At 41.4% G+C, this 19353-nt stretch overlaps 2 protein-coding genes across 12 annotated transcripts in view; one reads left to right on the top strand and one right to left on the bottom strand.

Annotated features, from left to right (window-relative positions):
* Window positions 1-72: 72 nt before the first annotated feature.
* On the top strand, window positions 73-6067 carry LOC111853870 (luc7-like protein 3). 5 transcript variants are annotated; one of them, XR_002840542.2, is made up of 12 exons: window positions 73-277; window positions 1125-1191; window positions 1394-1433; window positions 1516-1660; window positions 2509-2583; window positions 2683-2787; window positions 3002-3163; window positions 3364-3701; window positions 3786-3940; window positions 4099-4292; window positions 4374-4483; window positions 5636-6067. XR_002840542.2 is itself a non-coding variant. In XM_023831262.2 (11 exons), exons 1-10 carry the CDS (start codon window positions 179-181, stop codon window positions 4257-4259), a joined length of 1347 nt encoding a protein of 448 aa, XP_023687030.1. In that variant the 5' UTR covers window positions 73-178; the 3' UTR covers window positions 4260-4292; window positions 5636-6067. The 5 variants fall into 5 exon arrangements, 3 of the variants coding, with proteins under 3 accessions (XP_023687030.1, XP_023687029.1, XP_023687027.1); XR_002840540.2 differs by having other exon boundaries at window positions 4099-4483; XM_023831262.2 differs by lacking the exon at window positions 4374-4483.
* Window positions 6068-6124: 57 nt separating this feature from the next.
* Window positions 6125-19353, bottom strand: part of abcc3 (ATP-binding cassette, sub-family C (CFTR/MRP), member 3) — a 49046-nt gene continuing 35817 nt past the window's right edge. The window contains exons 20-31 of one of the 7 annotated variants that reach the window (XM_023831254.2): window positions 18740-18851; window positions 18423-18579; window positions 17538-17745; window positions 16636-16946; window positions 12291-12490; window positions 12066-12192; window positions 11333-11434; window positions 10900-11046; window positions 10077-10235; window positions 7176-7342; window positions 6889-7083; window positions 6125-6487 (exon numbers count right to left, since the gene is read on the bottom strand). In XM_023831254.2, coding sequence (XP_023687022.1) covers window positions 6379-6487; window positions 6889-7083; window positions 7176-7342; window positions 10077-10235; window positions 10900-11046; window positions 11333-11434; window positions 12066-12192; window positions 12291-12490; window positions 16636-16946; window positions 17538-17745; window positions 18423-18579; window positions 18740-18851 — 1994 coding nt within the window. In that variant the 3' untranslated portion in view covers window positions 6125-6378. Of the gene's footprint in view, window positions 6488-6888; window positions 7084-7175; window positions 7343-10076; window positions 10236-10899; window positions 11047-11332; window positions 11435-12065; window positions 12193-12290; window positions 14992-16635; window positions 16947-17537; window positions 17746-18422; window positions 18580-18739; window positions 18852-19353 lie in introns of those variants that run through there. The other 6 variants (XM_023831253.2, XM_072712302.1, XM_023831257.2 and 3 more) reach the window with 6 other exon arrangements.

Below are 19353 nucleotides of genomic sequence, written 5' to 3'. Positions count from 1 at the left end.
CCGCCTCTAAGCCAGGAGGATGGCATTTCTTCCCGGCGACCAATTAAAACGCGCGGGCAAGGAGGCTTCTTCCCGGAATACCTTCCCTGTGTGTCGTCCGCCATTTTGTTGCTGCCTCAGTGTATTAAAAACAAGGAGAAGAAGAAGTAGGGGAGTTCACTCGAAATACACACTCAACATGATTTCTGCAGCTCAGTTACTTGATGAATTAATGGGCCGAGACAGAAACTTGGCCCCGGACGAAAAAAGGAGTAATGTTCACTGGGATGACGAAAGCGTGAGTTCTGGGTTTCCAGCGGCTGAGGCGCGGGCGGCGTGCTAATTAGCTAGCTAGCCAACCAGGACTGCTGTGGGCAGGATAACACACTGTAACTAGGGAGCAGTAAAACCGATTTTCCCACCAGTGCGTGTATAGCAACTGACTAGATGTATGGAAGTTTTAGTATACTTATCGTCCTGTAGCAAACTTTCTACCAAGTTGTACTAATAAATGTGTGTAGTTACAAGGGCCAGAGCCAGATTGGACTGAAGTGTTCGCACCGTATTAGAATATGTTTACTAACGTAATATATAACTTGTAGTTTTATATATTAAACGTAAGATATTTAGCTATATACATCTTGTGTTGCGGTGCACTAGCAGGGAACTTCCTTATAGCGCTTCATCACCAGGCAGCTCGCCTTCCTGCTTTCGGCGGATACCTGTACTGCTGAGGGTTTTCGGTGTTTTTGTGTCTACTGGTCACAAACTGCCGTTTTCTAAATCGGTAGCCCTTTACATGGTTGCATGACGCTATTTGTATGATTTATATTTAAATATTAAACGTGCTACTTTTGAGATAATTAGCTATATGCGAGGGAGGCGTCAAGAGAATTTCTAGAGAATTGTGTCGTCCAATTCATAAGAAATTGCCGAAATCTAGTATTATTAGTTTTGCACTTTAAGTAAAATTGGATTTAAAAATGCATAGCCAACATAAATGACGGTGAAGGTGCAGAAGTGTGACACACAATTTAGAGGGATTCCCTATTAAGCATCTCGTTCCTGTTTTAATTGCTTTCCTTGTGTGATGCATATCTTTGGAAAAAAAATTCCCATGCAGCTTATATTTATGTACTTTGCAGGTCTGCAAATACTATCTTTGTGGATTTTGTCCAGCAGAGTTATTTACAAATACTCGTTCTGACTTGGGTAAGTAGGATGGAATTTCAGCCATTCTTTTGCAACTGGCTTGTGTGTAACTCATTACATCTCATTAGGTGTTTGTATTTAAGCTGTAAGTGTATTGATTTGGTCATCAGATTTGTCACCTTATCAGCTAAAGGTACAGCCTGAGTTTATTTTACATCTCACTATGTTCTTATGCTGTCTGTGTGTTTTGCCTTCTCTCCAGGTCCGTGTGAAAAAATTCATGATGAGAACCTGAGAAAACAGTACGTAGTTTCTTAGCAGATTCTTCTGTTGAGATTCATCTTAACTGTATGTTCTGACTGACTGTTAAAACTACTATTTCAGGTATGAGAAGAGCTCTCGGTTCATGAAGGAGGGCTATGAAAGAGACTTCCTGCGGTACCTACAGAGTCTTTTGGCTGAGGTTGAACGCAGGATTCGCAGAGGCCATTCAAGGCTCGCTCTGTCTCAGACCCAGCAAAGCTCTGGAGTGAGTTCCATTTGTTGCTGATATCAGGGAAATACCGACAGGCTAGAATCCATGGTCTGTAATCTTCAGTTAATGAAAGAAGTTTTGTTGAACTGCCTACAGGAGGTTGCCAGCCTCTGAAGGTTAAAAGGGTGATATATGGATAATGTGATTTAGGCATCAGCATGCATACCGTCCAATGATATGCTGGCCTGATGAAAATTAAGTGAGTTGGGGACCTACTGCGTGCTGTAGTGCATTCTAGACTCACCTGTTAATCTGATGTTTAGCAGCATTTTCTTCTGCACATAGATTTTAGATTTAGGGCAAGTTAAATTATTTGCAAGGAATTGGTTTCTTGGTGGACTTCTCTGAATGTAGTAACATTCAGGTGTTCAGTCACAAATTAAAGGTCTTTGTGTCTGATCTGGCTTGTTTGCCTGATAACAGCTACTGGATTAATTATTGTTATGCAGTGGCTGCTACTTTGTGCCAAGTTGTAGTTTGTTGCAGCCAGGACAGCCTATCTTTCGGCTACTTGTTACAGGTTATTATTTTTTTTTTTACTTGAATAAAGTATTCAAGTAGCAATCATTTAATAGGGCAGTACCATAAAATTAGATCTGAATAGAAATGCTGCTAGCCTTTTATGTTTTTATGATCAGATGAGTAAGACGTAGCCTTTTTGTTACGTGATCATGGGGATGATGTAAAAGTAAAAAAGAAACCATAAATATTCTTAAAATATTCTTAAATATTCGTAAATATTCTTTGGCCTGAGGGCAAAACCTGTCAAAGGCATTCTATAAAACCAGAAAACTGAGGTTTTCCCCTTTCCCTATGTCTAATGTGATGTACATTTTTTTTAGGCACCGGGACCCTCTGGAAAAAATGAGGAGAAGATTCAAGTGTTGACTGAAAAGATTGAGACACTTGTAGTGCAGGTATTTCATTACTTCTGATGATGGCCGTTCTGTTAATTCGGGAACGATCAGTGTCTGACATCTGAGACTGAGGGGGTATATTTCTCTTCATTGGTGCAGATTGAGGAGCTCGGCTCAGAGGGAAAGGTGGAGGAGGCCCAGGGAATGATGAAGCTCGTCGAGCAGCTCAAGGAAGAGAGAGAGCTGATGAACTCCACCACCTCTGTGAGTGCCGTAGATATGTAGCATATTTAGTCCAACGCTTCCATCTGTACTCTGCCCAGGCAGCAGTGGGGGGATTTGTCCTGAATAGCCTGAGTAGGCTTTACTACGCAGAAGATATGTTGTGAGATATAGTATGTTTAATTTGGCAATGGTCACTGTTTCTTGCATGCACTGTTCTGATGGCTGCCTTTTCATTTCATTTCCAAAATTTCAGACAATCGAGAACTTTGCAGCCCAGGAGAAGCAGATGGAGGTGTGTGAGGTCTGTGGGGCCTTCCTGATTGTGGGTGATGCTCAGAGTCGAGTGGATGATCACCTGATGGGCAAACAGCACATGGGATACGCCAAAATCAAGTCCACTGTGGAGGAGCTGAAAGTGAGCATTCACTCCTGTCCTCGCCATGCTTTTGATTCTGAATGTCAGAACTGTTTGTTTGCAAAATCACCTATCAAAAGAAGAAACTGCAGCGTTTGTCATAGCAGTAGAATTTACCAAAGGCACAGAATCTGATTCTATAATTATCAGAGACAGCATTTTGGTGAGAAACTCAGAAGGAAACTTTATACATCCAACAGGAGAAACTGCACAGGAGGCCAGAAGATTCCGAAAGAGAGGACAAGGGGCGGAAGGAGAGAGAAGAGCGGGAGCGCGAGCGAGAGGAGCGGGAGAAGAAGCGACGGAAGGAGGAAGAAGAGAGGGAGCGGGAAAAGGAACGGGAGCGAGAGAGGGAGAGAGAGAGGGAGAGGGAGAAAGAGCGGGAGCGAGAACGAGACAGAGAGCGTGATCGGGATCGACACAGCCGGCACAGTCATTCCCACAGCCGACATTCCAGCAGAGCTTCGGAAAGGAAGAGAAGCAGATCCAGAGAACACAAGCGATCTAGGAGCAAGGACCGGGAGAGGAGGTGCAGTAGGTACGATCTGGGGGGCCTCCGTGTGGCTCATCTCTCTGGTGTAGGAATCTGTTGTCTGATGCCAGTTGAACTTTGTGTGTTTAGGAGCCGAGATAGAGAGAGGCGGCACAGCCGGGAACGCCTCGACAGGAAGCACCGGTCCCGTAGCCGGGAGAGACGGCGCTCCCGCAGCACGGAGCGCAGGTCCCACAAACGCAGGAGCCACAGCAAGGAGCGGGAACGGCGCTCCAGGGACAGAGGTGAAGGGGCCTTAATATTCAAATGTAAATTAAGGAGCACCGGGCTCTTGCGCACACAGATTTGTAATTATGTGCCAGGAAATTAGCCTTGGCTTTGCTTTCTCTAACGGCACCTTTGTGAATGGTCTCTAACGTCTGCAACCAAAACTTTCTTACAGACCACAAGGACGTAGATGATAAAAGCAGCAAGAAAAGAGGCAGCGGCGAAAAGCCCAGCGAAATGGCTAGGGCCGAGCCGGTGGGGGCGGGGGCTTTCAAGGCCCAGCTGAACGGCACCACTGAAGACATACATTCTGAAGGTGACACTCAGTCCAATTAAAACTGATCTGATAGGACCTCAGATCAGGCCAAGGTAAGTGTACTCTCCCCCCAGGTCTGGGTCCCCCCCCTTATCCTTTCTTTTTAGTTGTTTGATTTGTCCCGTTTCCTACAGTGCAGCGTAAGTATGCACGGGAGAAGATGGAACTAGACAGATGAGAAGAAAATAGAAACAAACACAAACCCAGAGGAAAAACCAGTGTAGTTCTGCAAAACATGCTGGAGGTACTTTGTTTTGTATTAGCTACGTATATTCATTTAAGCTACCTGAACCAAAAAAAGAAAAACACAATACAAAATTCAGATTGTGCCTCTTGTTCTGAAGGTGAAGCCCATGTTTGTTCACACGCAAGCCCCCCCCCCCCCAACTACCCACTTTGATTTGTTTCCATTTTATATATAGTTCATAAATCGTTTACATCTCACCTAAACTTTTTAAATTTTTTTAGCTATCATTTAACCTTACACCGTTTGAGGCACGTGGGGCTTCTTCGGGTTTGTTTGTGAATGCAGTCGTTTTTCCCCCAGATACAAGGATGTATGCAGTTTTTTTTTTGTGCTTCATTGCTATTGCATTCTAATGCACTTTGTTCTGAAACTTGAGAGCCAATAGCATTGGGATGGTGGAAGTGTAGGGTAATGAATTATTCCAGCTGACTTCCATACCTCACACAGCGTTGGTGTTGTGAGCGACCCATGAAAGCCAAATTAAAAATCAAGGATACTGTCAAACTGTACAGGTACTCATCCCAGGTACTCCTTTCTCTACCCACATCAATGTTTGAATGCTGTTGTCTGTAAAACCTTATAAAGCTTGCCATTGTGCATATCATTTAATAGATTTAATGCTTTGTTTTTTTTCCCTTTTCTGTGTATGTAGCGGGCAGTTTAGGTTAAAATTCATTGGTTAGGATTGCTTTCGATATTTGAAGTGGGTTAAGCATTCTTATGTGAAAGTCACAATAGCTTAAATTAGTGCTTAGGATAGAATTCCTTTTGCCAAAAATTTGTAATGCAGAGCTGCACTTGGCTCATATTATACCAAAGGCAGAAGAATTGCTTAATACTATTTTGTATGTTCATCTAGAAGTTATTTTGCAGTACGTGACTCATCTGGATTTTTTTTCCCCTCCAATCCAAAGAGTGCTTTTGGAGGAAAAAAAACAGCATGAAATGGCTATTTATTTCAGCATTAAGTGAATCTTTACAACTTGTTCATGTAACGTGTCCGTGAAAGCCTTGCTTATTTGAGAGTCCAAGTGTTTACATTTTGTCTGAGCTTGGACTGCAGGAGGGCTCTGTAATGTAGAGTTACCATGTGCTCTTTCTCCATGAGTTGTCTTAACTGGTTGCTTTCTGAACATTTTTACACATCAGGAGATGCCGGGGAAGAAGATGAAGATTCACCTGTCCTGACCCTGCAATTCTGCTGCTTAAACAAGGTGAACCAGATGTAATGAACTAGAAAAACACCAGTGAGATACACCAATGTAAAATAGGTATTCCTACCCTTTAAAAGCTCCTTTTGTTCATAATGCTGCAAACACCACTATGAAGTACTCAGTTAGGTTCAGTTGCGAGTTCAGTTCTGTTAACCAAACTATACAGCTTTGTTTCCAATATAAGGATACTATTCCCAGCTTATCGATTTTGTAAACATTTGTAGTGTTCTGCCCAAACTAACTTCACACGGATCTCTCCCCTTTTGTATAAGGTGCAGAGTGCACCTCTAACTGTAAGGGGTTGACCTTTTTGTGTTGATTTAAAAACCTGTATATTTTGTGTCATGAATAAAAGTACAAAACTTAAGTGTTTTTTTTTTTTCAAGCACTTGCATATTAAATATACAATTTATTCAAAATAATGTAGGAATTACACAACTCTTTATTATACTTCAGATTTCAGTAATTCAAGTTTGCAGATCTTACTGTATTGAGTATTTTGTTTCCCTAGAAGAGCTTAGTAGTAGCTTAAATACAGTACAAAAGTAAGGAACTTGTTACTTAAAAGAGGGGGAGGGGGTGGGCACAGGTAAGGGGTTTTACTGGTCAGTACAAAATGGTGCATTCAGTAGATTCCTATGTTGTAAAGGCACTTGGAATAGGAAAGAGTGTGTGGTGTCAAGCCAGTCCTGCATCTTTGGCCATTCCATAAAATATTCCTTTCTGTCCTATAAGACTTGTTGGAGTGTCAAATTCTGCTATTTGTCCCTTGTCCAATACGAGGATTCTGGGGGAAAGGAGGGAGAAATAGCCATCATTAGCAGTGAAACCATATAATCCAGCTAACATGACAACACTCTAGGAAATTTGCCGATTCCCACCATTGCTAGTTAGCTTTGATGTGACTTGATTCTAAGTTCAGTAAAATTAAGTTTGGGGGGGGGGGGGGGGGAGAGAGAAAGACACAGCACCATAATTGTTAGACAATGGTCAGAAGTAGTGAGGGAAGTTGTTGCTTTGTATTAGTGTCTACTAAGCAGCTATATTTTAAATGTGATTTTCATAGATGTGAAACTAAACCAAGAAGATTCAATCGCAAGAATGTGCAAAACATGACTGCAGACAAACGCTGTGAATCCCCAAAAAAACATCTCAATGGGTGAGAAGAGCAGGATGAGGGCTTTTAACCTGGTGTAGTCCATGATGGTGTTGAGTCTGTGCGCAATTGTGAAGACTGTGCAGTCTTCAAACTGTGTGCGGATAGTGGACTGGATCAGATCATCCGTCTCAAGATCAATGGCTGCTGTAGCTTCATCCAGGATAAGGATCCTGGTTTTTCTCAGGAGGGCTCGAGCCAAACAAACCAGTTGTCTTTGGCCCACGCTGTCAAACAAAAAGTTTTTACCCTTCCCTTTGTAATATCTTTTAAATTTTTGGGGGAAAATGAATACTGTAGCAGTTACAGTTCTGTTTACCTGAGATTTTCTCCACCTTCTGTACATGTAAGGTCCAGTTTAGAGGGGTTGTTGTTCACAAACCTCTTCAAGTGAGACAGCTCTAAAGCTTTCCAGACCTCTTCGTTGCTGTAGCTATCAAAAGGATCGAGGTTCATCCGCAAACTTCCCGAAAAGAGGACAGGTTCCTGCAATAAAAACATGGAACCAGGTCACATTATGCAAAATGAATTGCTTGAAACATCAAAAAATGCTTTTAGGGACAATGGTTTCACTAAGTAATACAGATAAATCCATATATTCTCCATTAAAATACCAACACGACATATAAACTCCATGCGTGTGCATGCACACATTCAGCTGAAGATGTGAAGGTACAATGCTATAACTACTGAGCTACTGGGTCACCTATCATGATGATGATGCATTTGTAGAGGCAGTAAAGTAGAAAAGCTAATTCTGTAGCCGATAGTATGATAATGGTACTCTTTACTAAATTCTTGCTCGTTTGTCTGATCAAGGAGAAAAGCACAATGGAACAGAAACTGTATGGAATGCCATCAGGGTATAAACTAAGACGTGTTTCCAGATAGCATTTTGTACTCTCTAGACAGAGTAAAATGCCCAAGTTTAGGCAGCATAAAAATATGTTTTAAACAGCAATTCTTAAGTGGGCAAGTTTTGAAAGGGTCACGAGGCAGAGTTGGAAATGTAAGCATTTTAAAACCAGCAAGCTCCTATGCTGATTCACGATCAGATTTCCCAGCTCCAATCCGAGAATTAACCTATACAATTGGATCTTGGGTTTGCAACTGCTTAAAACTAGTGAACACTCAACTAATCCAAGAAGCAAAACCACAGATGCTTAATTTAAAATTTACTGGCACATCCAATCAGGTTTGTATGATAGACATCTACGTAAATTGCAGAGTGCGCTGCGTGCTTGATTATAGTGTTAATTTAGACCTATGCTTGATATGGCATTGTAAAAATTGGGAACCACTGGCTTAAAAGACCCATATAGACATGCAGTTTTATACTGAGTCAACATGGTACAAATGTATATGTTAAAAAAGGTCTTTTGGTACTAAGATATACCTAGGCCAATACTTTTCTATTCAAGGGTAAAGGGTTCAGTATGTAATGCATTTTATTTTTTGTCGTATAATAATGTTTAGGCTTTTAATCATAACCATTAAACCTAAAAATCTGTGAAAATTTCAACAAAGAGGTTCATTGTTTTGTCTGATAGGTTGAATTATATGTCTGACTTGGAGCAGGTGAAGCAAAAGCAGCATAGTAGTCGGGCTGGAGCTGGACAATTTCTCACCAGGAGTTCAGGGCCTGGACAGCCCAGTATAAAACGATTTAAACAATCACACTATTATATGTTTCTATTAACGTATCCATTACCTAGGCTATTGTACACACATTCTTACCTACAGGCTTTCATTTTGCGCTCATGTAATTTTTACCGGCACGTTTCACGTTAGTCTGGCCGTTCTCCTCAGGCCTCTTTCATTAATACATTTTCAGACACAGACCTGAACCCTGCTGGCACTCAATGTTTTTGTTCTTCATGCCCTTTTCTGTGAACTCTAGACACTGTACAGCGTGAAATTCGAAATGAAGTGGCTGTTTATGCGGATCTGGAGCCGCCATGTCTAGCGCCAACAATCACGCTCAGATCACACAATGTTGCTGTTGAGGTTTAGCCGCACTGTAACTTGACCTTTAACTTATATATTCATTTGCGGACAACGTGATTCACTGTTGAAGACAAGTTTTGTCCATGAGCAAGTGTAGCTAATCAAGTGGTAACAATGTAAATGTTTTATGCCACTTTGCATCACACTGCTACCTACAGTATGTAAAAAGGAATCACTCAAATAGCTGAACCACATTTAGATGACTGCTTCCAACAGTTACTGACCTGTGTCACACAGTGCTACGGAGCCATGCAGGACTCGTCTTTGGAATTCTCATACCATATTATTGGTGTTTCATGCTATATTTTCATGAAAATATCATGCTATATTTTTTATATTTTCATTATGTATATGCTATATATTCCTGCTGAGAATTTGTTACTTTTTCTACTTCAGCCATTTTTATGTAGGCATACTAGTGTATTTTGGCCCATTGTATTACTATAAAAGCCAGGTACACATTCTCATGGTGTTTAGTAGACAATATGGTTTCATCCATAATGGATATTTCTCCAGATCCTGACACAGAAAGCCCTAAAGCCAAACCCTACCACCACCATGACTGTTGGTATGAGGTTCTTACTGTGGAATGCAGGGTGTGGTTTTCACCAGTCATAACAAAGCAAACAATACTTTCAGCCCTTTTTCCTGCAGATCTTAAGTAATAGAGTATCTGTGTATGTGCTGATGATTTGTGTTTCACAGTAAAAAAAAAAGGTGGTCAGACCTGTATAGCCTAATTGTTTGCAAGTGTTTTGAGCAGCAACTGATACCCACAGATATCTATTTTGGTTAACTGCGAATGGCTTGTCTTTTTTCCCCCACATAGTCACTGCACACCAACTACACACCAAATAAATCACAGAAACAAGTCATTTTTTTCTCTCAGACTTCCTGAATGTACCTCTGCAATTGCCCAAAATGATCTGAGACTTTAACATTTAAAGTACTAAACTGCTGGAAATAGGAGCAAATACATTCTCAATCTGCTTTATATAACCTAGTTCTGATTTATTTTTCGCTCCACTGATTTAACATTCCCGATTTCTTTACACCACAAGTTTCTCCTGCCGAACACTAGAACAGAGAAATGGCAAGAGAACAATGGATTTTAGTCCATAAGAATATGAATACTGTGTGTTAAATTCCGGAGGTTCAAGAAGACAGGGTCACAAAACGGACACATGGAAAGGGTGCAAACCGGCAGACACACCTGAGGTATGATGGTGAGCTTAGACCGAAGGTCATGCAATCCAATTTCAGAAACCTTCACCCCATCAATGGTGATTTCTCCACTGGCTGCTTCTAGCAAGCGGAACAGGCAGAGGGTCATCGAAGATTTCCCCGCTCCTGTTCTTCCCACAATGCCGATCTGAGGTCAAAAGATGGATGCATGTCGAAATGACCATGGTGAAATGCAGCTATAATTATCAATTTAGACACTTTAACCTTTTAAGCTTGAAGTCCTCCAGGTTTTCCCATTCATGCTTCATACGGTCATGATTAATGACTGTAAACAATGAATTTGTGAGTGCAAATATGAGCTTTCTAAGCAGTGTTTGTACAGCTACCCTGCACTATCTACAGCATGCAGGGGCAATTATGTTCTGATGAGGGCCAAATGCGAGTATCACCACATCAGTGGGGGGGTCATTTTTAATGATTATTGTCCCATGAAAGCCACAATAATAGATTGCATTTTCAAAAAAGGGAAAAATATATACAGAAATCAATAAAACCAGTGCATTTTTCATACTTAACATGCATATTTATTATTGCAATCCAATGGAAAAAAAACATGTTTGTGGGAAACGGTCTGTTAGTCTTTATAGAATCAAACTTTTATTATTAATATTATTATTATTGCTTTAATGATCGCGTGAGCCATTATAGACACGGCCCATGTCTGACCTTTAGTGACTGTCTTTGAAAGTCTAACCTGGCAACACTAAAGCCGACTTTGGCAGCTCTACGCTTATTATGTGTCGTATGCCTTTCCATTCCCTTTTCTTCTTCCTAGAACAAGCGAGGCTCACCTTCTCTCCACCCTTAACGCTGAGTGTGAGGTTCCTCAGCACGAGGTCCAGGCCTTCCCGATACCTCACGCTGTAGTCGTGGAACTCCACTTTGCCCGTCTGGGGCCATTCTGCGGGGGGCTTCTTCTCCATTACCTCCCAGGGTGCCTATATAACCATCATATGCCAACACACTACTGTTGGTGAAGCTGCACTGCACATAAGCTGTGGCTCGGATCATGTGACAAAGGGTCATGTGACTGGCACTTTTTCATTACTGCTATTTCTGTTGAAGTTTAATTGTATATATAATGGTCGGTTGTAACCCAAGCTGAAAAGTGTTACATTATTTATAAATAAATGCCTTGCATCCAGACTATGGCAAATATTCTTCTTTAGGGTTTAATTTCGTAAATCAATCATTTATTCACGTATTCACGAAAGGCTGACCCACCTCTGTCTCTGTCTCTGCATACTCCTTGACTCTTTCTACTGCTACAATGTTGCTCTCCAAATCCGAGGACATCCTGACCATCCAGTTCAAAGACATGGTCACCTACCACCAAACAGCGGATATAAAGGGTGGAAACGATGGGCATAATGCACAAAATAAATACTATATTCAGACACAGATGCAAATGTAGAACTAGGCCTGAACGATACTAGATCTCTATTTCCACACGATTATATGGTGTCTCCCAATAATCAGGGCTTTAGATGATGAGTGAAACATTTGTCCAAACGCCAGTTTTTCGGTAGTATACGGATGTTTACTTACGCCCACAATTTAGATTAGTAGTCTGTTTAAAATATTAATGAGATGCATATTGTGACACTCATAAATTAGCTCAGTTAGTGGCGCATGCCACATACTACTGTTAGGGTAAATCATGGAAGCGATAAGCACTGAGGTGGATCTGCCAAATTTATACAGATTACTAATATTTTACCTATACTACTAATCCGCTTACTAAATCATTGGCGTAAGTAAACATCTGTATAGTACCGAAAAATGGTTTTTGGACAAATTCCGCCCATCATCTATAGCCCTGGTGATTATTGCGCATGCGCCCTATAATCGCAACGAAAGCGAGATCTGATATCGTGCAGCCTTACAGAACATACAGAAAGTACGAACCTCTATCTGAACATGCAAACGAGTTTGCATGCTGATCAGTTTTGCTCACCTGCAATGCATAGGAGACAGAAAATCCTACAAGGCCAGGTTCTAAGCTGTTTCTGTCAACCACAGCAAACAGCGCCGCAAACAGCACAATGCAGTTTCCGATAAATTCAATTCGGACACCTAACCATCTGTGTGCATTGAAAACAAGTTAATAATCTTATTCAGAAACACAAGGCAGACATTTTCATCATTCCAGTGACTGCTGACCGTTTAGCTCCACACCAACCTGTTGGCAACAATACCAGGGTAGTAGCTTTTTTGGTTTTCATCCACCTTCATGTCACTTATCTGTATGAAGGCACTGTGTCTCCCAAATGCACGGATCACACTAGTTCCCGTGATGGTTTCAGAAAAGTGAGAGTATATCGGAGACCTACTGACAGACTCCAGCCGCTTTAGCTGCCGCGATGTGGCCACATAAAATCTCTATGGAAGGAAAATATGAAAATTACAATTGAACCATATATTATTACAGGAACATATCAATTGGGGGAGATTCAGAAAACAGCTGCATCTTAATTTAAATCATTTACATTGTGAACTGACCTTATTTGACATGTAGTCATTAAAACTTTGCAAAATGTTTTATGTATCAAACCCCCACACTTTCAAACAATCAGTTATTACATATTATTATATTTTTATGATGGATTTTTTTCCCTCTAAATACCAAACAAAAGTTTCATGTTATTATTACTTAATTCTGTCTTAATGTTGTAGTGTATGGTTTGGGTTTTCGAAATATTTTAACATGTAAGCAATACATTGTTCAGTCATAAATGTAAATAACTAAATATCTTTTAACACTAACAATTATTCAGAATGCCACCCTTTACTACAAAAGGAAAAAAGCCCACAAATAGCGGTTTATGCAATCATGCAAAGATAAAGCATAAAAGGTTAAAGGATTGAAAGAATGAAATGAAAGTGATAAAAGGGTTTGTTAATAGAATGATGTTTTCCATTTATGGGGTGACAGCAAGGATAGAGCGTAGAGGGGTAAAATGGATCCCTGTATATCTTCGTTATTAGAATCCCAAAACCAGAATGACAATGTTCCGACATAATGAACAAGCTTCTAACCTTGTTAGAAGCTTCTATCCACCTGTCTGAATTCTATTCTGATGATCCAGTTGAAGGTGGGATTGCAAATGTAGTATATAAATACATATTTACCAATTGTGATTATCCTGCTCTTGGAGGAAGTTCAGCTGGTTTTGAGTCAGTTATGAAATAGCTTCCAATATATGCATTAGCTGCATCATTAATAGGCTTATTAGATGTTATAGAAACTACTGCCCTTAATAGAAATTAATGGTGGAGCTCCCTTAGACAAAAATTTGTAATTATCATGTTGATCCATTAGAATTACCAAACAAAATCCATAAAAGATTAAATCTTAAACCCTTTGGCGGTACTAAATAAATAAATGAGTAAATAATGATCATATGCAGATTAAAGCCAGCAGATACATATACCTCCTACCTTGATATTTATAAAAACACCTTTTCCAACTGAAGAGCAAATTTCCAAAGCTCACTCAGTCCATTTTTGTTGTATTTGAGATGAAATTGCAAGAGGCCTAAAGCTTGGTCATCATATGTTGGGGCATTTGGGAACCAAACTCACTCATTCCTTGTGCAATCCAATGAAAAGCTTTTGTTAAATTTCCAAAACTACGTCTCCAGAAATTTTCTTGAAAACATCCCATGGACTGAGTGAGTTTTGGAAATTTGCTCTTCAGCTACTGGTCTGTTCTCTTATCCAAAGGCTTTCTACTTATAATCACATTTTTAGTGAATGGATTTCCAAGATCACTACAGAGAAATCGTTCAGTAAATGCCAGAAAGATTGCTACTTAATTAATGAATTTCATTATTGATGAAATGTGATGGGACTGCAGTTCCTACAAGCCAAAGAATGACTGATTGGTTAGCCAAGTAAACAAGAGGAGGCTCTGAACCACTACAGATGACTGCCATGAGAACTGTAAGATATTAGTATCTGATTCAGAAGAAGACAACTTGTTACAGGACAAATGGGTAAAGGTGTTGACTAATCTCCTGTCAGACTAATGAAATAAACCCATATATTCCTCAGAAAGAAATAACTAGCTGATTTGAAAAATCAAAGCAGATAGTAACAAAGAAAAACAAAACTGCCATAAACCCTCCTCAATGGAGCATACTGCTGTTCTTTAGTATCCACCTGCTTGTATACTTTTCATATTTAAATTTTGTGTGAACAAAATCAGTATCATCACATTGATCACAGTAATACTATGGGTCAATCACGACAAAATAATCGATACTGTTTTTGAGAAGGAAAAGACAATGTCCAGTAGCCGTCCCTTTTGTAGAATACAAATGAAGTCACAGATGACTTTTCTGTGACCACAGTCGTTCTCTCGTTATTTTATCAAGCCTGTCCAGGTGGTGCGTTATCAAAGAACAGTCATGAGTAACCAAGGAGTTGCAACTTTACTAAGTTAACGCACTAGCATCTAAATGACCAAACCACACAGCTACTACAACACTAGGACAGCAGTGATAAACTACGACAACACAACACGGGGCATGCTGTATTAATGAGTTAGCCGACAATCCTATTTACCTGGACCCACCAATAGAACAGCATTAACGGCACTATGACTATGAAGAAGATAGGGGTGAGGGCAGAGCATATTAACAGCACGGTTGCTGTGTACCAGAAAGTGCGCATCCAAATATCAATATTCTCTGGAATGAGACAATCTATTGTGTCCACATCTTTGCTGAAGCGGTTCAAAACTCTCCCTGAGGGAGTTGCTTCAAAAAAGGCCTGCGGGGCCCTCAGGATGGCGTGGAGCATGTTGTGGTGGATGACGCGGGCCGCCCTCAGCATGCTGTAGGCCCGGCAGTGTATAGCGATGCCCAGAAGCAGCACACCTGTGTCGTGGCACAACACAACAGAACGGTGGTGTTAATTCACCGGCGGGAGAAACTCGTGTCGAAAAAAGCCGCCGGCTTCTGGTTGGTCTGAGGCACGCAGACGTCCGGGCCACCACCGTGCGAGAGACGCTATAGTTTCCAGAAGGCGGAGTTACAGAACAGAATGTATGCAGTATACACAAGAACAGCAATCTAATGTCAGGCCGTGGAAGAGAGCAGTACCTCTGACTGAAAGGAACTTGTACAACTGTAAGAAGTAGTAGTATCTTTGTGTCCTATCTCGTACATTGACAGTACCTTCTATAACCGATTATTCATGGCAGGGTCTACCGTAGAGAGCAAGGGCCACAAGGGATCATGAATGCACGCGCGCGCGCACACACACACACACACACACACACACACACACACACACACACACACACACACACACACATGTAACTCATGTAATCATATCTTTTTGGGGGCCGCTCATTCAATTCTATGGGGAAAAATGCTAATGCTAACTATGACAACCTTAAGCCCTACCCAGCCCTAACCATAACCATAAGTAACCAAACAAAATTTTCGCATTTTTAGGTTCATCATTGCAGTCACAGATTTTTATAAAATAGAGTTTTCCCGTAAGGTAAAAAAATTAATGGATATTCATCACGTTGTGGGGACATTTGCTACCCACAAGGTAAGGTATACCTGGACACACACACACACACACACACACACACTCGGCACGTTGGAGACTCTACGGCAGCTACAACAAATTTTGTGAACTGTGGCATGATACCAGAGTACTGAGAGAAACCAGTGCAAACATAGTTAGAGGCTGTAAATGCGACCCATTGTCACTCCACACTGTCCTTCCCTTTTCCTCTTTCTGAAAAAGGTCAATTCAGGTTAAAAAAAGAAAATATGGAAACAACAAATTTCCACAACAGGCCACCAATAGGGGTCAGCAGAGCACAGCTGTCGCACCATCTGATTCTTAACAAAAGAAAACTGATCATTAATAGCCTATTATTTTAATCTACAACTGTGAAATACAGTGAAAATCCCTGGTCAGTAACAATTCTCTAGTTAATGCTTTCTACCCAGTAAGTTTTGATATTACTACACTTGTATAATACTATCAAGTAACATTTCAGTTTCTAGAAGTTTAATTTGAACAATTCATTTTTAAATTCATTGGAATTAAACATATTTTACTCTAAATCATTTTCAGAGAAGGTTTTGATGAAATTATAAGTCTTAGGCACCAATTTAAGTTCCTAATAAGATAAATTAAAAAAAATGGTTTGGGCAAACAGACTCCTGACCTTCAGAGTCCTACTGGATTGGATACATTACGGCCGGCCTGTGTGCGTGTGAAGATAAACCAGACTGAGAAGGCAGGAAATGGACATGCAGAGGGGGGAGAGGAGGAGAAATGAATCCACTGTAACTGGGAGGCAGGCTAGATGTGGAGGGGGTGGGGGCAGCAGCGAAAACAGGAACATGAAAGCTATGGAAAGTCCCACATTGAAACAGTCCAGAAAATTGGCACAGTGTTCGGACGCATGCATTTTATCACTGTTCCTCTGCTGATAAGGGAAGAAACACAAGCGGACAATGCACATGGGAGGGTTTGTGAGCGTAAAATAATACCTGTACAAAGAAGTAAATGAGAGCCAGGGGCACTATGACCACTGCGAAAATGGGCGTGCTGGAAACGATCACGATCACGGTGGACAGGGAGGCAAAGAACGTGCCCAGGAACATGAGGACAGTGGAGGGCAGCACCTCGTCAATCACGTAAATGTCCTTGGAGAAGCGGTTTATAATGCGGCCTAAGGGGGTGGTGTCAAAGAACGACTGGGGCGTATGAAATTTGTTCTCTAGCAGGGCAGAGTGCAGGTTTCTGGCCGCGCCAATGCCGCCCAAGTTGAGTGTAAAGGATGAAATCGCTACCAGGATGCCTGTGTTAGAGAAACCACAACAACAAACAGGAAAGCGGTGAGAGCACTGCGCTGGGGGGGCAGCTTGTCATAGTCGCGGGCAGTGGGGGTGCACATGTCCAAGGCAATGGTGTCTCCTTTACATTTACAAAGCACCAGAGTTGGGTAATTCAGCTCCAGAGAGTAAGAATCCAGTCCAAGATTTTGTTTCAACCAACCAGTTGAGCATGAAGAGTCACAATCATAGGGTGATCAACTGGGTGGTTGAAACAAAATCCCAGTCTGGACTTTTACTCACTGTACCTGAATTACCCTACTCTGCAAACCGCATATCAGCACCATGGGAATACCGCTACTCATACAAAGTATGCTTCACTGAAAAAGGTTAATAGAAGGAAAACCACTGTCAACACAAGGAGATGCATCAATGAAAACATCTACCTGTAAAGTGACGAAGAACTGAGGATTTACAGAACTGTTCGATGTCAACAGCGCTGCTTGAAGCAGATTTTACCAAAGGGAGTATTAAACACACATGATCATTCTGGTCTCCCTCACTTGCAGGGTTATACGTTGAGCGCGAGTCGGCCTGGGCGTGGCTCGGCCGCTTACCCTGAGAGAGGCCCAGCACTGCGTACACCCCCACCCGCATGTCTCTGGAGGCCTCCGTATTGTTGTTCCGGGCGTCGTTGGTCCACTGGCTCAGCCAGATATTGGCTCCGACGGCAGCAGCGTTCTGGCAGCCATACAGGAAGCAGATGAAAAGGGACAGCAGTGGCCCCACAGCCTTGATGTACTCCAAGAACACCTTTAACTTCACCTGGACATGATGGGGACAGAGGAAGGGGGCAGAGTCAGCATCTAGCTTCATAGCTGCTCTTAGGAAGGCCGTTTTCAGTTGTAACTTAAAACTTTTTTAGCATCATGTCATGCCAAATATACCCTGCACATCACTTACAGTATTATCGTTCAGGTCAGAAAACTATGAAAGACTATCAATATAAAATTGAAGCCAAAAAAAATCTAGCTTAATTAATTTCTTCAGAGACTTAGAAAAGCTCTCCAAAACCCACCCAGCACTTTACATAAAATGTACCCTCATACTATTGTTATTATTCAGCAGCAAAATCACACAAAAGATCCTTGAAGTAAATATTTCAGTTTTTTTTTCCTTTATGTGGTTGAAACCACAGAATAAAGGAGATTATACAGACCAGGAAATATGGTCTTTTGACAAAAACAGTAGCAGATCTTTTTTAACTTAGGAACTTATGCTTGTTGTGTGGAGAGAATAATTGAAGGAAACAGCTCTTATCCTTTTTTAAACAAAAAGCCAAGGAAAGGACAAAGTAAATACTGAAAGGAGAGGGTAGTGTGTGTGCAGTCCACATGTCCTGCTGCCTTTGTGTTTCAAGGTTTACTTTGGAGCACTAGTGCCATACAAAAGCAAACTGCAGATCTTGCACCCCTGACTCTGTAATGTAGCGAGAGGCCTACCCTGCCCGTCTCCGCCGTCTCTGCCTGGATCAGCTTCTCCGCCATCTCCCGCTTCTTTTCTGGAGGAGGCTCCACGTGCTTCCTCTCACTCTGGCGTCGTGTGCGGATGGACATCTTCCTGGTGTTCTCTGAGTCTGTGGATATCACGCTGATCTGCCTGCGGGTGGTAGAAGGAAGAGAAACTATGGAGAGGAATGGAGAAAGAGCTGGCCTGCCCTTTCCACATACTGCAGATGCTGACTAGTTCAACAGGCAGGTACTACTTTGAAACAACTAGTTTTGGAAGCCATTGTTAAGGCATTAGTAGCTGCTTGTACCGTATAAACTGTCTCTTTGCTTCATTGACTGAAGGGGCGCTGTCCACCATATCTATATGGTTGCTCATGGCATCTTCTGGGAAAGATTCCTCATCCTCTTCTATTAGTGCCACTGAAACACATCATGCCTATGTTAGCACTGCTTAGTTATAGTAATTAGGGCAGCACAATTAAATCGTAAAAAAAAAAAAATGATCTCGATTCACACCTCTATGCGATCTCATTTCTAAATTACAACGGTTCTTCTGCATTGTATTAAAAGGGCTCCTGCTTCTCCCCCGAGAGTTTCAAGCATCCCATAATTCTGCATTCTCCTTAAAGGGCCCTTTCCCACCATACCAGGTACCTTACTTTCTTGAAAGTACCAAAAGTTTGGTACTTCAAGTTGTTAGTTTTCCACTGGAGTAAAAACTGGTACCGGCACTGAATGACATCACAGCACAAGGTGGGGGTACTTTATACTGAATTTGAAAAATGTCTGGATATTATCGGGCTGGCCAATGTGCAATATTGATACCAACATCGCATGTTGTGCATGTGCAATTCTTACTTCATCAGTCAGCTAGATTAAGATCAGGCTTTTTCTTACTGTCAGTTCTGTATACGGACATTAT

Source organism: Paramormyrops kingsleyae, chromosome 5, assembly GCF_048594095.1.
Source record: "Paramormyrops kingsleyae isolate MSU_618 chromosome 5, PKINGS_0.4, whole genome shotgun sequence".
NCBI lineage: Eukaryota > Metazoa > Chordata > Actinopteri > Osteoglossiformes > Mormyridae > Paramormyrops > Paramormyrops kingsleyae.
Note: the sequence above shows the minus strand (reverse complement) of the source record. Positions and strands in the feature narration are given on the sequence as shown.